The sequence below is a fragment of the Chelmon rostratus genome, chromosome 9 (genome assembly GCF_017976325.1).
Source record: "Chelmon rostratus isolate fCheRos1 chromosome 9, fCheRos1.pri, whole genome shotgun sequence".
In the NCBI taxonomy this organism is placed as follows: Eukaryota; Metazoa; Chordata; class Actinopteri; order Chaetodontiformes; family Chaetodontidae; genus Chelmon; species Chelmon rostratus.
In genome coordinates this window covers 24,266,496-24,282,625 of record NC_055666.1, presented here as the reverse complement: position 1 = coordinate 24,282,625, position 16,130 = coordinate 24,266,496, and the positions used below count along the sequence as shown (strand labels likewise).

At 41.7% G+C, this 16,130-nt stretch overlaps 2 protein-coding genes across 2 annotated transcripts; one reads left to right on the top strand and one right to left on the bottom strand.

Annotated features, from left to right (window-relative positions):
* Nucleotides 1-1,017: 1,017 nt before the first annotated feature.
* On the top strand, nucleotides 1,018-8,170 carry pcgf1 (polycomb group ring finger 1). The gene is made up of 9 exons (XM_041944514.1): nucleotides 1,018-1,125; nucleotides 2,244-2,349; nucleotides 2,498-2,650; nucleotides 2,878-2,949; nucleotides 3,723-3,828; nucleotides 3,952-3,994; nucleotides 6,319-6,405; nucleotides 7,532-7,612; nucleotides 7,997-8,170. The coding sequence occupies exons 1-9, from the start codon at nucleotides 1,039-1,041 to the stop codon at nucleotides 8,045-8,047; spliced, it is 786 nt and encodes a 261-aa protein (XP_041800448.1). The 5' UTR covers nucleotides 1,018-1,038; the 3' UTR covers nucleotides 8,048-8,170.
* A 5,960-nt stretch (nucleotides 8,171-14,130) lies between these two features.
* On the bottom strand, nucleotides 14,131-15,858 carry lbx2 (ladybird homeobox 2). The gene is made up of 2 exons (XM_041944618.1): nucleotides 15,534-15,858; nucleotides 14,131-14,761 (listed from the first exon to the last, which is right to left on the bottom strand). Exons 1-2 carry the CDS (start codon nucleotides 15,856-15,858, stop codon nucleotides 14,298-14,300), a joined length of 789 nt encoding a protein of 262 aa, XP_041800552.1. The 3' UTR covers nucleotides 14,131-14,297.
* Nucleotides 15,859-16,130: the final 272 nt, after the last annotated feature.

The following is a 16,130-nucleotide window of genomic DNA, read 5'->3' as shown; positions in this document are numbered from 1 at the left end:
CTGCAGAAGTTACCTTTAGAAGTCAATTTAAGATCCTACTCTTTTTGCATAAAGCTATTGAGGGCCAGGCTCCACAGTAAATATACAATATGATCTCACTCATCTTGTATATGATTGAGACCACATGCTGTATGAATCAAAGGTTACCTCTCTTATCCTTAAAGTGATTCATTTGCTGCTTTTATGCATTCATTTTTGTATCTCTGCTGTTTCTGAGGCCTCTGCTCTTCTCTTTATTTTCCCTGTTTCCCTGATGAACGTTTCTTTTCCCTCCTGTAAACCACCTTCAACTGCATTTGTATGAAAACATACTACACCAGAAACACTTGAACTTCCTAAAGTACTGTGAATCACTGAAAGAAGGCATACATTTAAGAACTGGCTGGGCTTTGAACAGGGTTTGGATTATGGTGAAGCTTGTCATTGTGTTTAACACCCACTAATAAAAAAGTTTGATGTGAAACATGCAAAGGTTTGTATTTCAGTTTGTTGTCTCTGTGTGACTGATACTGCCTACAGAGTTTGCCTAATTAAATTAAGAAAAGTAGTTATTCTACATCAAATTAATATAGATTTCAGTGAATAGTTAACCACTAGGGCTAAATAAAGTCTTCCCAGTCAACAAAGTTAAAGATGTTAAAAGAGAAAGAAAAATAATCTTTTTTTTTGTTGGCAAATTTTATGACCTAACGTTAACTGTACACAGATAAGAGGGATTTGTATGACAGTTATGCATTCTCGTGGTGTACTTTCCTAATTTGGGAACCACCTAAGTCATTTTTGTCTTTCCTATACAGTGTGCAGCATTTTTAGTTTGTGTTTAGAAAATAAAGTCAATCAAATATGTAGGCCTGCATATAGTTAATTTGAAAAAGTGATTTATCTTTTGTAGTTGGTGCGGTGGTTCCTTATTCTAGTTGTTATTTATTTATTTATGTATTTATTTATTTACTCGTTTATATATAGAGTTACCCGCCTCCTTCAGCATGCAGAAAATGCCACTTCCGGTTTACCCGGAAGTAAGCATAGTTTCCAAAGATGGCGGAACAAGGTCCGATGGCCATAGCGATGCGGCTACGAAATCAGCTACAGTCCGTCTACAAACTGGACCCGCTGAGGAACGAGGTGAGTGGCCGTGTTGTTCGAGCTCGCTTGTACCGGGGTAGGGACGTACGGGGAGTCAAACTGCACCAGAGACGAGTTAAACGCACGCACGGACGGGAGATCGTTGTCGTCTCCGCGGCGCTGATGGAGAGGAGACGGGAGAGAGCAACGCTGAACGTTGCGAAGGGAGCCGCGTGTGAGCATGCGTGGACGGTGGGAGTCCACCCGTGTTGTTCTGCCTCAACAGTGGAGTAGCGTGTGGAAATCCCATCAACTAACTGTTTTCGCTCGTTTTAGGCCACACATTCAATTGTAATCTTCAGTTCCGCTGCGAGTTTACTCGTAGTTGAAGCGATGTGTGAGTGAAGTGGGACGGTAACGGCCGCCGGACTCCGCGGGTTCGCTCTCGCGCTCTCTCGGTTCTCGGATAATGAAGTAACTGCGGTGTGTTTCTGCCTGCCGCTGGCTCGTGTTTGACGGGAACACGCCTCGCTTTTACCGCACTTACATGTGTTTGTTCGCGGTTAGTGTTTGACGTTGGTCTCAACTGGCCCCATCAGTCCAAAACACAAATTTGACCCCCGACCTACTTTTCTGTCAAAAAGGGCAGGAAGTCCTGTCACATTTAGGTCTTTTTAGTGTGATAATGTGTCTGCCTGGTAGGAAAACTTCATTTTTCAACGTTTTTATCCGTTGGGACACAAAGGTCAAAGGTCAGGGTCAGCTCGCTGGTCTAAAAGCAGGAAAGCTGCAGAAAACTGTGAGATACAGGACTACATTTCCCCAACTAGAAGCAGATTCTGAGGGGTTCAGTTCTGTTCTGTATCGAGCTCGATCCTGCGTGCACTTCAGGGTCCTCAGTGATGCTCATTGTCTTGCCATCATTCATGAGTTAAAAATTAGTGATATATTTAACATATAAAAATAGCCCCAAAGTAAAGCAGTGTCCAAATATTTGTAGAATCACTGTTTATGGTTGCTGTTTCGTGTCTTGATCCCACAGAAAATATGTCTTTGGTTTCAGGTGAAATATTTGCTTTGACTTTAAATCTTGACTGTGCAGAGGAAGCGTGTTCATTAAACTTTGTTTGGTTGAACCAGATTTTTAAGCATTTAAAACACCTTTTTGTTTGTTCCAGGAGGAGGTCAAGTTGAAGATCAAGGACCTGAACGAACACATTGTCTGCTACCTTTGTGCGGGTTACTTCATAGATGCCACAACAATTACGGAGTGTTTGCACACCTGTGAGTTTAAACAGAGCTGGGAAAACAAAAAGATAATCTGTCCTTGTTTCATCGAATTCTGAAAGTCTGCCTGTCATCTCACAAGAATAGACTAACGTTTAGCTGGAGGAGCTCGTCGGAATGAAATGTCTTTCTCTCTTCTCTACAGTCTGTAAAAGTTGTATTGTGAAATACCTGCAAACGAGCAAGTATTGTCCAATGTGCAACATCAAGATCCATGAAACGCAGCCTTTACTCAACCTCAAGCTGGATCGAGTGATGCAGGATATTGTCTACAAACTGGTGCCTGGACTACAAGAAAGTACGTAAAAAACATTGTTCTCTGTGTTCATGTTATGAGTACTTGTGACCTAAAGTCCCCAGGATGATCAATAATTAGCGTTTGGTACCAGTGGAATCCACAGTAACAGCTAAAGAGAGATATGCCTTTGTGGACAGGTTGATTATCACCTGCTTTTGGCATGTTTGAAAATCAGTTGCTGCTGTATCTGTCACGTTTGTCTAATATCCATGCTCATGTGTGAACAGGTGAAGACAAAAGAATAAAGGAATTTTATCAGTCGCGTGGTTTAGAGCGAGTCATCCAACCAGCTGGAGACGGTAAGTCTTCAATTTAATTTCTTCTCAGTCTGTGATTAAGTTTGTTTGTGATTAGACTGAAGAGGGAACCAGATCAGCCTGTGTGACGTCTTTGGTGCTCCACTCTGATTGCTGTGGCGTTACTGTACACATGCCTGTAAACCACAGTTTATGCAAGTAAAATGGCCAGAAACCAAGAAACCTTTAAAAATATGGAAACATAGAAACATAGAGCACTACTACAGCAATGTGCACTTTATTAATGCTGTATGCAACATGTGCAATTAAACATGTAAAGCTCAAACGGTCACTGTATGCATAAAAGTGGGACAATTCATTTTACAGGTTCTGTTTTTTGTTTATTGCAACAAACTGGAAAAGCAGAATTCATCACATCCTGCACTTCACAGTATTTTCACCAGTACCAGACACAGCTGTAATCAAGAAATGTGAAAGTGGTGATGAGGTAGCTGCAGGCTGGGTCACCATTTGTTTTGTTTTTTTTAGTTGGGAGAGTGTAAAACTGTTATTTGTACACGTTATTGACACAGACTTTTAACTTCTGTATCTCTCTCGTGCAGATATGTTATGCACTGAGTCGGACTCCTGAGCAGTTGTTTGTTTGGCAGCTGCCTGCCAGACTTAAACTGCATCTGTATTTGGCCTTCTGTTTGCAGCCAGTCGCAGCTCTGTTGGATAAACAACACTGCAACAACCTGCCCACTCAGCAACATGGTGATTAATGTGTACTTTGATTTGTAAATTTAAAACCCCGTTCTTCCTTTTCCCTCTAGACGCTGTACCCGACGCTACAGGTTTACCTTACACGAGCTTCGACCATTCAAAAGCCCACTTCTACAGATATGATGAGCAGGTTTCACTGTGTTTAGAAAGGCTAAGGTGAGCATTAGTCTCTGGTGGATGTATCTAACAGTGTTTTTGTGTGTATTTCTCATGCCATATGAGATGAAACTGATATGATGTGAATGTGACAGTTTCAAAACAATGTTTTTGTCTTTACAGTTCATCACTTGCTGGAAAAGATAAGACGAAACTTACTCTCCAGGTGAGTCATACACACCAATGGATGATCCTAGATTTATTTAGTATTGTATTCAAGTCTGCGTACTTAGTGAAAAAGTTGTGCTGGTTGTGGACTCGGCTCGGCTCACAGGTTTGCGCAGCCGTGCAAAACATGTCTCCGGGGGCAGATTTTTGAAGCCTTAACAAGTAATTTTCTACCCTTAACTGCTAAGCAAATACATGGCACAATGACATCTGCAGCAACAGCAGAATTCAGGACTCAGAGCTGGTTACTCTGGCTGCGTTGTACACACAGAGAGACAGGGATAAGTATGACAAGTATACCAGTGAGGCATATAATCATTCTTTATTTCACAACCAAAACTGCTAATTTCTCAGTAATTGGAGACGCTCTAATTGTTTGAGAAAGACTTGTGGTGTTTTCGAACAGCAGCCTTTTAGACTAAATGGCCAAGATGTTGACTCAGAGTTTGTGGTGATTAGTGCTGACTTGTCGGACTTAAGAAGAACAGAAAGTTGTATTGTATTTATGCCCAACAGCTGCCTTATAGCCATTGTTTTAAATTGACCAGGGCACCAGACAGCTAGGACACTGCCAGACAGTTTGCTAAATGAGCAGACACTCGGCTGTGAGTGTCTAAACTTTCAAAACACTTTTGCTTTGTGGCAAACTCTGCAGACAGAGAAATGTTGCTACTTGGCATACAGCAACATTTTAATTTGAGCATTAAAGAACAGCTAATCATCAATTATCCCATTAGTTGCCTGTCATCTAGTGTGTTCATACTCATACTGTTTCCTCATGCCTATTCATGCGCATTTACATCCTGGTAATGTAAATGTGTGTGTTTGAAACGTGCTTGCTAACCAATTTCAAAACCACTAAAGTGAAAAAAATGCCTACCTTGTCAGTTATCGCTGGGGATTTCCCCCATGTGGCTGGATCGTCTTGACAGGCCCATTTGTCGAGGGACATGTGTGTGTATAACAGGGAAGTGGGATTGTATAATGTCCAGATTGGATTGAATCAAGACATGAACAAAGATCAGTGTGGGAGTAATTTAACTAATGGGCGCTGGATGTGTCAAACTCTGCTGTGCTTATTATCCACACAGTCCAGCCAACATCGTTTTACCTGCTGCAGAGACTGCAGTCAGCCAGCAGAGGGCATCCTTGTTCAACGGACGCCTGTGTAGTGCTCAAATCAAGACTTCAGATTTAATTGTTTTTAATATGTTCACACTATACCAGATTTTAAAGATTTTCAATAGTCAAAGCCGTTACTAATTTTCCTATATTGCACACTGGAGATGAGAGCTTCTATTTCTCATGGTCTACGTGTCACTTTCAAACAGACCAGGGTCCAGACCAGCCTTTGTTCTTTTGGACTTTTAAAATTTCGTGAAGCGATCTGGTGACTGCTGCATGTGCGGCGGCATCATCATCCACCACCCATGTCCTCTTTGACCACTGTGTGAAATGAAAATGTTGTTTATTGTTGTGTCTAATGTTACCGTCTGTAATGGGAACATGCAGCTTCATTGGTTCCATTCCTGGCTCCTGAAATGCAGTTGTACTGTGTTTCATTCTCACCTCTGTGTGAACTTATAAAATAGATTAGCTGACAGCAAGAACCGCGGGCGTTAAAAATGGAAAAAAAAACAGATCGCACCGGTGGGGTTATGTTTGTTCGTGTCCTTGTCCCTGTGTTCTGGGTTTGAATTGGACTCAACCTTTGTCACGTTATTCTCTCTCTCTCCTGCATGTCCAATTATAATCCTCTGCTTTTACTGAGATGGAAATTCAGTCAAATAATTTTCTGCCTCAACTTGTAAAGAAATAACGTCTCGCACCACATTTAGGGGCGAAAGGTTTTAAAAAAGTTTAGTGCTATGGCTGCAGAGTGGGCAATAAGTCAGGAGGGACCGGAAAACGTCCAGCAGTAAGCTGGGTTTTCTTCACTGTAAATCTAATTGTAGCAGGAGCGTGCCACACCCCGTCCATCCGCTGTTACTATATTGTTAGTGTAAGTTTCTAGCGCTGGAAACGTGTTTAACCACCTTTTGTTACAGAACAACATGTTACAGTTTGGCTGGAGTATAAAAAGACGAGATATTAGATAATAATGAGTCATATGATTTCAGAGTACAGTAACATGTAAAATATTGGAGTATCTTAAAACCACAAGAAATCAGTAGAATAAGAAATCTCCCCCACTTGTTCCTCGGTGGTCTCAAGACTTGGAGACATAAACATGAATGTACAGCTGGTCATGATTTATTGGAATAACTTTCTGGACTTCAACGTGTCATTTTATGCTGAATTCTTTTCACCTTGTCTCTGCAGCAGAAGTTTGTTCGCTGTTCTGTCCGGGCGGAGGTGAGACACCTACGGAAAGTGCTCTGTCATCGGCTAAACGTGGAGAAACACCAGGTGAGTCCCTGTCAGCCGTGACGCGATAGGACACATTATGGTGCACGTTACTTTACATGAAAGATTTGTCCATATTTATTTACCGTATGCTAAAAAAGGACAAATGTGTGAAATGCTAATTGAGCTACATTATCTGCTCTCTTCTAAAAACAAAACTACAACGAGAGAAAGTTGTGGAAGAAAAATATTCAATAAAATTTCCAATAATTATACTCAGTTGTACAGTACATATTTTGTTTACCAACGTCCAGCCAAGACAAACTTGTGAAATTCAAGGCTCCTTTGTCATTTATTCAGCGTTTATTTGGGCCTTATTGGCTAAGATTTTGCAAATAATTATGTGCAAAATGAAATGTCGACTCCTCTCACTGTTCATACAAAGTAAGACTCAAACTGTTCCTATGGAAATAATTTTTGATTGGTTAGATGCTTTATGCAGAAGATACAGTCTTTTAACTATAGCTAACCTGCAGGTAACCATAGCATCATTACTTATGCTCTGTGCTGCATAACCAGCATGGAGCTGGGGTGAAACTGACAACGTACACAAATAGGTGGAAATATGAAGATGGCTTACCTTTTGATACCCGGCCAAGTGCTGATCATACACTCTGAGGCAATATTGTGTGCTTGCATAGAAGCGCCTACAATTACCATCGAGTTTAATATAAATTCAAACAATGAATGAAACCGTTGTGTTAGCCTTGATTTTGAGATTTCAGTTCTTCCTGTCTTGAAAATTCCCTGAATATCAGCACAGTAAAGAAACCTGTCCCTCAAGGACTCTGAAAGTTGATCCCAGTCCAGATTTTCCCAACCAGCAAACATATTCATCAGCCGTGTGTCTCCGGTCACTAGATGTCCTGTGATTTGCTCTCAGAGTGGAGGCTCTGTGTAGACGGTTTGGGTCAAATCTTCCATAAAACTGATTAAGCCACCCTTAACAAATATATGTTTGAGTTCCTGATGGCGACAGCGTCATCAAGACAAACTTTAGAGGAAAAAAAGTGTTTCTACTTCGTCGTCTGATCTTTTCATTAACAGCAAACAGGTTTCACATATAGAAATAATCACAGATGTTCCTTTCAGATTCCCCTTCACATCTGTCTGTGTGGTCTCCCTATAGGTCCAGATGTTGTTCAATAACGAGTCTCTGCCCGATCACATGACCATGAAACGGTTATGGCTGTCACACTGGTTTGGCAAGGTACGGTACAGCTACTGTTAACTAGCGCCAACAAACATCATCCATCCCTGCACACACGAACACAGCAGTGCTGTAGTTTGTTAGGAAAATAAAGATGAGGTTCACTTAAAATGTATAACGGTGATTAGACATTTTCAATTTAAGCTTGGAAAAACCGAAATCATTGCATTCACATTCACGTTTATACATAACATAAATAACATGATTACATTATATAACATAAATAACCACTTTCTGTCCTCTTGACCAGGTTGTTGTTCAGTGTTTGACACATAATGAAAAATGAAACAGCATGAATTTAAGCTTATGATCTATTTATTAGATTTTAATGTCTAAATAAACCTGGCTTTAAATGTTCCCCTCCCACATTTTTCTCCCCTGTAGGCCCAACCGTTAGTCCTTCACTACACCATCAAGGACAAAAGGACCAGATAGGACTTGCTTTCACCCTGAGGACAGCTGTAGATATTTTGTACAATACATATTCTATTTTAATAGTGTTTGTGTACATATACTTATTTTCCTTGTTTTGTATTTTTGAAAATAAATTTAAAATGTGAAAAATAGTACTTCGTATTACTTGCGTACACCACGGCATGCTTCCACCTGCATGTAGGTATAGAGAAAAGCCTCTAACACTTAAAGTGTGTGTGTCACATGACAGGGTGGACTCATCCTCCCTATTTGTACACATTTATAATAAGAGAATTTAAATACATTTTTTTTGTACATTTTTGCAAATTGTTTTCACTTTAACTTAATTTTTAATACCTCAATAGTATATAAACTTTGGAAGTTATTGGTCTTTTGGTATCATTAAGTGTGGTTAACAAGGTAGCAGCTACAGTCAATTATTGGCGTATGGCTCACACTTAAATGGAATATTTGTTTGATAGGTTTTCTAAAAGTGTGCTACACACACACACACACACACACACACACACAAACTCATGCTGAGGAGAGTAGAGAGACATCTGACAGTATCAAAACAACAACAGCAGCAACACCGGTTAGTTTCTGTCGTCTAGTTCTTTTTGTCATGCTTTATTATTTTGCTGCTTTGAATCCTCACATCGTCAGAGTCCAGCTGAAGTCGGCCTGTATAAGAAGCACTCCTGGCAGCGGTTGCGTGGTTATGTCCGCTTCAGCTTTAAGCATCTGCACATTGCATTTTTCCCAAATCTTTACAAAACTGCTCAATCTCTGTCAGGCTTCATAGGGACTGTGCGCGAACAGTCATTTTAAAGTCCTGCCACAGATTCTGGACTCGTCTTGGCCAGCCATTGTTATTTTGAAGCCATCACTGCGTCGCTTTGACTTCATGTTTGGAGTTATTGTCCTACTGAAAAATAAATCATCTCCCAAGTTGCAGTTCTTTTGCAGACTGCAGCAGGTTTTCCTGTAGGATTTTTCTGTTTTTCTGCTCTTGATTTTGGTTTCTACATTCCCCGGCCCTCTGGGGCCCGTTACAGAGAATCGCTCCACAGAAAGATGCTGCCACTTCCAGGCTTTTTTGCTATATAGTATGTGTTTCTGGTGATGGTGCAGTATTTTGATCAGGACGAACACTCTGAGTAATATGACGGTCAAAAAGGTCACTCTTCGGCACACCATATAATCTTCCTCCACTGTCTCCTTCAGGCCGTCTGGCAAACACTACAGCGTCACATCGTGAGTCTTTCCAACAGCCATGAAGCTGTGACTGATGAATCTCAGCAGCAGTAGTTTTATGTGCCTCCTATCTCGTCCACGTAACTCGCAGCTCCTTCAGTGTCCACATAGATCTCTTGGTGGCCTCCCTCACTAGTGCACTTCTCTCACAAATAGCCGGCTCGAGGCTAATTTACAGCTCCACCATGTTTTTCCATGTTTAGAGCTGACTGTAATCTGAGTGATATTCACTGGCTTGGAAACCGTCTTCTCTTCCTCCCCTGAATGGTAGTTTTTAGTAAATGTGTGACAGATTTGTTTGTGATGCTATGTTCATGATTAATCCTTCTAGATCTGGGTGCCACACGATCTTAATTCATCCTTATTGTGCCACCTCTAAAAACTGCACCAGTGATGATTTAGGCACAGTCAAAGCAGGGTGGGCAAATACTGAAGCAATCATTTATTTTGTGTTCTTATTTTTGCTCGCATTTAAATGAAATCCTTTATTTTTATTGAGATATTTGAGGCATTTTTGTGCCCTAAAAAAATCCTTTTTAATCTGCTGTGATTCAGCATTGTAAAAATAATGATAATTAAAAAAGAAACACTATCAACAGCTGTGGGAAGCATTATGGTTTCCCTTTATTTATTTTTTTTTAGACAACCTGAACATTAATTGTTTTGCTGACTTTAGGTGGATCTTAAAAAATATTATTGCATTTCCATCAAGAGACAAGAAGAATGGTCAAAGATGATGCAGCACAGGCTGAGATATCCTGACTTTTCCTTGCTGCTGTGAGCTTAAAAAGTGCTGCTACCTACATTTCCAATAGTGCAACTCAATAGCATTATCCATCAGACCCTACATGCCTGATCAACATCCACATCGCCACACCCCGAGTTTGTGAGGCAGGTTTTCTGTCAGAAATCTTCAGTCTGCAAGGGCAATTAGAGATAACTCTCATCAGGGTTATGTTTTATAGACTCCCTCTGCAGCCACAGAAGACGTTACGCAACTGTTTACACAGGAGCTGCAGTTCTCCTGGTGCAGAGTAAACTCAGCTTCATGTGTAAAACCAGCAGAGTGAGTGCTCCTTTAAGAACATAGCTGCCATTCCCAAATTTAAAAGCATCTGAAGCCAACTGGCATTCCACCTCGTCTTTTGAATGTTTATGTGACACACTAACTCTGGTGATATTTTTTTATTGCACAATTTTGAGGCTTGCAGGGAGAGCTTTATGAAGAGGTTCGGTGGATTACTGCCGTCTGCGCCGGGAGGGCTTGAAAAGCATTGCTGCTGTTGTTCAAGACATCATTTAAAAACAGAAACTTGCCCATCCAGACCCTGTTTATCTTTGCAGGATTTCACTGTCTCCATGTGACTAACCCTGCTGTGCACTGAACACAATCCTCCCAGATGAACACTAGGTGGCACACTTGGTGCTTCTCAGGCATCAGGGGCAGGAGGCTTTGATGTGTGTGATCTTGTCCAGAATGAAAAGACTCTGATAACCTGACACGGGCTGATAATATATACAAGCCTTGTATCGTATTCTGTCCCTAGTCGGCTGCAGCAGCCACAACATTTCAGCGGCACTTTACTAAGTTGCACTAGCAGCATCTTGAATATGCTAGCGAGAATTTGCTCTTACGCACAAAATGACACAGTAAATGTGCTTAATGAATTTCCAACGCTGGGATGACATTGTGTAGGTAAAGCAGCTGGTTTGTGTTTTTATTTTACTGCGTTACAAAGACAAATATCAGTGTTTGGTGTTTATGTGTCGTGAAGGTCAAAGGCTAGAAATGCAGTTTAGATTTCATATGAAAGAGGACCATGTGTTCATCAAGGGCAGAAAAGTTTTCCATTTTTACCGCAGAGGTCAGTAACCTGGAATAAGGCGGCTGTGGACTGAACACTTGCCAGGGATTCCTATAACTGAAGGGGAGATGCCCTATAGACAAATTTAAAGGACATTCGGGGCTAAAAAAGTCTTATTTTTCAAAACCAATTGCGGCTTTGTTTGGAGATGGCCGTGTTTTTCTGTTTCCAATAACCATCACAACATCCTGAAGTTAATTTGAACCTTTTGCTGCTCCAAATCAGGCCCCTGTGGCCATGTTTTTAAATGAGGAAAAAAATAGACTCACTGAAAACCTGCACACCAGTCAGTAGCACGAAACACACACATACATGCATATTATGGGTTTCCCCCCAGCCACCCTTAGAAACCCTGAGCGACTCCCTCCAGGGCACTCGTATGTTGAAAAATACAATAATCCCCTAAAGCTGTGACCTTTAGGCCAAGATAGAGAATTTCAGGCTCCTGTCGGACAGCTCGGTTAAATTGCAACTCGCACCTCTGGGCTTTAATTTTTCTGATCATAATACGCTGGAAAAATGTACATCTGAATATGGCCTCCAACAAAGGGGTGAGCCCCTGACTGCTTGTGTGTATAATTCACTCATTTCACTGAAAACATCATCTCAGTTCATTTAATAGCATTTTAAGGAAAGCAGTCAAAACTGAAATGTTGAAATCTGGTGGATTTATTATTGGCACACTAACTAAATGTGGTAAATGTAAAATAGTTGTAATAATAATTTATAACCACACTTTAACAGTAAATCGGTAAGTTGTAAAGCTACTGCACATTTAGTTTTAAATTTCAAAATAAAAGAAAACAAGTACCTCGATGGAAATTATAGGAATGCTATTGGGATAAAATAATAAAAGTACACTTTAAAATGTATTGCTTTTAAAGTCAGAAGGCCCAAAACAGTGAAGTTCTTCTCGTGTGTATTTTTATAAATAAGACGCTGCAGTTGTATCAGGAGCTTTAGGGCAAAGATTGTCCCCTGATTTTTATTTAAAGCTCCATCCTCTGCGCTGTTATTGCAGTCCAGAAAGGTCCACAATAAAAGGCCTGCTTGACTTTTCAACCTGCACGATTCCAGCCGATTACTCCTATTGTGTGCGCCAGCCTGCTCTGCTCCTCTACCCACCCCCCCACCCCCCAAAAAAGAAACTAAAAAAAATCCGTCCTAACAAGCCTTTAAGTTTCCTCTGATTCTCACATTCTGCCTTATTTTAGTTTGATCTTCTGAGATGCCCTCATTTCATGTTTCAATTGCGTTTTGCTCATAAAACAAATTCTAAAGCAACTTGTGTCAACACAATTATTTTAAAACCGAGTCCAATAAGTGATCAATAACCCTAATAAACTAAGTTAATTAAGATCTAAGTGTCAGATCCCACAAAGCTTTAAGTGTTCATTTCATTTTTGAATTCCGTTTTTCAAAATAAGTGTCAGTGTCTAGAATCTGCTTCTCCAATAACCACAAAATATTTTGTTGGTGCAGGTTTAACAATTCCCTCATGATAAAAATGAAGAATAAGAAGCATCAGCAATAAAATAAAAATAAATCTTGCAGGTCAGTTTATGTTGAACGCTGGTGAAGCAGCATTACTTGTTTTAGGATAAATAAAGTTGTATCACTAAGTAACTACGATAACACACCCCTCTCTTCCCTCACACACACACACACACTTGATCCCCTTACAAAACTGTTGCAAATGGTCAGCCAGCAGCAGCACGTCGCATTTCCACTGCCTCCCATTGAGGCTTATTCATTAGGACCCTCACACCAACACATTTGCTATTCATGGGAGACGTTTTTTTTTTTCCTCCCTCTTTCCAAACAAACCCGAGTCGAGAGTGGCAGATGCGTGCCATTATTGCCCACGGCCCGGTGGAAGCTGTTTTATGTGAGGCAAAGGCGGGTTAACCTAATCAATCATGTCGACCAGTTGTGTTAAAGACGATTCATGGAAGGAGGAAGAAAACATATGGCGCAGGGGTGCGAGCAAGCTTTTCTTAACACCGCAGCCAGACCGGGACCTTCTTGTGACAAGATGTATTCAAAGCCAGGCCAAAGAATGGGGATAAAGGCGGAGGACGGCTGCTAATTGAAGTCATGGCACTTCAAGGCTGAAAAGCAGAGGTCAATTATTCGAAAAGGCCAACTTTTACCAAGCAGAGCAGACTTTCCTTAACCTCTCAGGACAAATCCCTGTTATTATGTCCTTATAAAAGCCACATGAGTGTGGCTTTATCTCATATGGCACAGAGAGCCTGTGCATGTCGCCTTAACACCTTTAATATTCCTTTAGGAGTTCAGGAGTACACCCTAAACTGCCCCTTTATACAACATTTCTCCTGGTGGAGTCATAATATTCCTGTATGGACACATTTTTAATCTAGGATGGCTGCATTCCTTTATCATTTGACGCACAATCACACATCCAGGCTCGCCGAAAGCTTCTTGAAATATCATATAACCTTTATTTACATAGATGCTGATTAAATAGAATGTTACAATAAAATTATCGCATAGGATGTTTGATATATATATACAGAACTCAGCGTGTAAAAGACTGCAGTCGATGCTGATAGTGATGCCTCCTTTGCGCTGCGAACAGGCCTGCGTGCCTGCAGAAACCCTGTTCCAACAGAAGGAAAAGTGAATTCATACTGAGGGGAGGGATGGACTGACACATCGAGCCCGGGCGGTGCATGTACAACAAAAACAAAAAAGGGTGAGGGGCTTTTAAATATTTGGCAGATTCCCATTCCTTTAACAGGAGAATGCGAATAAATGAGCAACAAAAAAATAATAATTGCACAACTTTCCACCCACCTTAAAAACGAGCGTAAAAATTCAAATGTTTGCACAAATTTTCAGTCTTACAGTACCAGAACAGGTCTGTCTGAAAGGAAACCTCATATTCCTCAAACATTGTGGTTAAACTTAAGCGACAGACTTGGAAGGCTTTACAGGTCCGATTAATAAATTAAAATGAAGGGGAAAAAAGAGGAGGAGAAGAAAAAACGTTCCTGAAATGTCTTTTTTTAATTGTTTATATTCTCCTTTTTTGTCAATATCCGTGCAAAAGTTTGGGAAGAAAAATGCCCCCTTTTAATATTCTTTTTAGTTGTTGCTTATGAAAATCGCAGCCCCCCAGACTGTCAATCGTCCACCTCGATTTCCTCGTCGTCCTCCGAGAATTCATCCGTGGTTTGGTCTCTGGACGAGGAGGGGGACTGTGGGAAGGCCCGGTGTCCTTGGGAGGTCGGGGAGATACTGGGCGACCTGGCCCCGGGCCCCCCACCCTGAGCCTCCTCAATGTTTTCCATGCTGACGAGCTTCTGCAGGGTCTGTGGGGTGATTTTCTTTAGCGACTCCACGTCCGCTTTCATCTCCTCCAGGTCCCGCTTGAGTTTGGCCCTGCGGTTTTGAAACCAGGTGATGACCTGCGCGTTGGAGAGCCCCAGCTGCTGCGCGATCTGGTCGCGATCGGCCGGAGAAAGGTACTTCTGGTACAAAAACCGCTTCTCCAGTTCGTAGATCTGGTGGTTCGTGAAGGCCGTCCGCGACTTTCTCCTCTTTTTCGACGTCTGCCTCTGTCCGAAAGCGTTTACATGCTCTCGACCTTGGAGGGGAGGGAGAAGAAAACAGACAAGAGGAATTAAACAACTGAGACGTTCGTTTTCCAGCCAAGTACAGCAGCAACAGAGGGCACTTCCAAACAGGACTGTCCCCGGTTCACATGCTCGTTTTTCCTTAAAAGCACAATATTACATTTGTTTCACTTGATTTCAGCAGCAAGGAGACACATTTCAGAGCTTTGCTTAAAACCACTGAGCGGATCATTTTAAACTGCTATCAACGTTGTCACAAAAAATACATTTGCAGTGAAATTAAGTGAAATAATTCATCCAAATGGCGAAGTTCCCAGCACATTTTGGACCAAACAAGGATTGCATCAAATATTAGAATTGTTAGGTTCATTGTTTTTGCAGTGCAACAGAAACTGACATGTCAGTGTGTCATTTGAGTTTATGTCAGTCTGAGAGTTTTTTATCCAGCATAGCAGTGCGGGGAGCAGGCCATAATGGCTGACTTTTTTTTGACAGCATGCAGCCTGTAGTGTATCAGCCGATATGCTGGCTGATTCAGCCGTTCATAGATCACATACTTGCACATGCCAATGCGTAAATGTGGTGTTTTCCATTTGTTAGATTTTACGCATTCCTATACAGCTGTCGTAGCATTTCCACATTTGAAGTCAAACCAAAGCCAGCTAGCCAAGAATCTCAGCTGTGTGTCTGATTGGTGCGCTTGCTTCCCTTCAAAACTGTTTAAAAGTTGTCCGATCTATCTGAAAATTAGTATTTAACATTAAAAACACAGCTTGCCTTTACCTTCTGCTGCCTGGATAACGCTGACTTCCAGACCCTTAAATGTTTTGCTGGCCAGCTCCTCCAGCGCGCACAACGGCGAGGAGGGAGTGGTGATCCCGTTCCTCGCCGAGTTGGAGCCCGTCACTTTCTCCAGCACTCTCGGCGGACAAATGCTGGCGACCGACTTCTTTACCGAGGGTTTGTTAAGGATATCCTCAATGCTGAACGGCGTTAAAGGCTTGTTGGAGTTGGCCGGCGGCGGCAGCTGGTCCAAGGGAGCCCGCCTCCTCTCGTCGCCGCTGGACTGCAACACAGAACCTGCCTTCATGTCTTTACTGGAGGTCATCGCAGTCCCGAAGAAACGCTGCTTCCAGAAAAAAGTTGATTATTTCATTCAAATGGCAGTTTTAAGCGTCCACGAGTGCTTCCTCTGGTGCTCGACGTTCTCGTAGAACCCCTCAATATTTTGACACTCAAAACCGCAATGCCGCAACTTAGCTCGCCGGAGAGCTTTCCTCCAAAATAACCATGCTTCGGGCGTAGTTGTAAAGGCGGCCGGACTGTATTCCCCTCAGAGAGTCGCAATTCCTCTGCCAAGCTCCATGTAGATCTTTATGC

What these genes read in the sequence shown, in the direction of transcription:
- lbx2 (XM_041944618.1), bottom strand. Translation starts at nt 15,858, where the DNA reads ATGACCTCCAGTAAAGACATGAAGGCAGGTTCTGTGTTGCAGTCCAGC. An exon ending in CGTTATCCAGGCAGCAGAAG is followed by an intron (nt 14,762 to 15,533) that starts GTAAAGGCAAGC and finishes CTCCCCTCCAAG; the next exon opens with GTCGAGAGCATGTAAACGCT.
- pcgf1 (XM_041944514.1), top strand. Translation starts at nt 1,039, where the DNA reads ATGGCGGAACAAGGTCCGATGGCCATAGCGATGCGGCTACGAAATCAG. An exon ending in CTGTGTTTAGAAAGGCTAAG is followed by an intron (nt 3,829 to 3,951) that starts GTGAGCATTAGT and finishes TTGTCTTTACAG; the next exon opens with TTCATCACTTGCTGGAAAAG. An exon ending in AGACGAAACTTACTCTCCAG is followed by an intron (nt 3,995 to 6,318) that starts GTGAGTCATACA and finishes TTGTCTCTGCAG; the next exon opens with CAGAAGTTTGTTCGCTGTTC.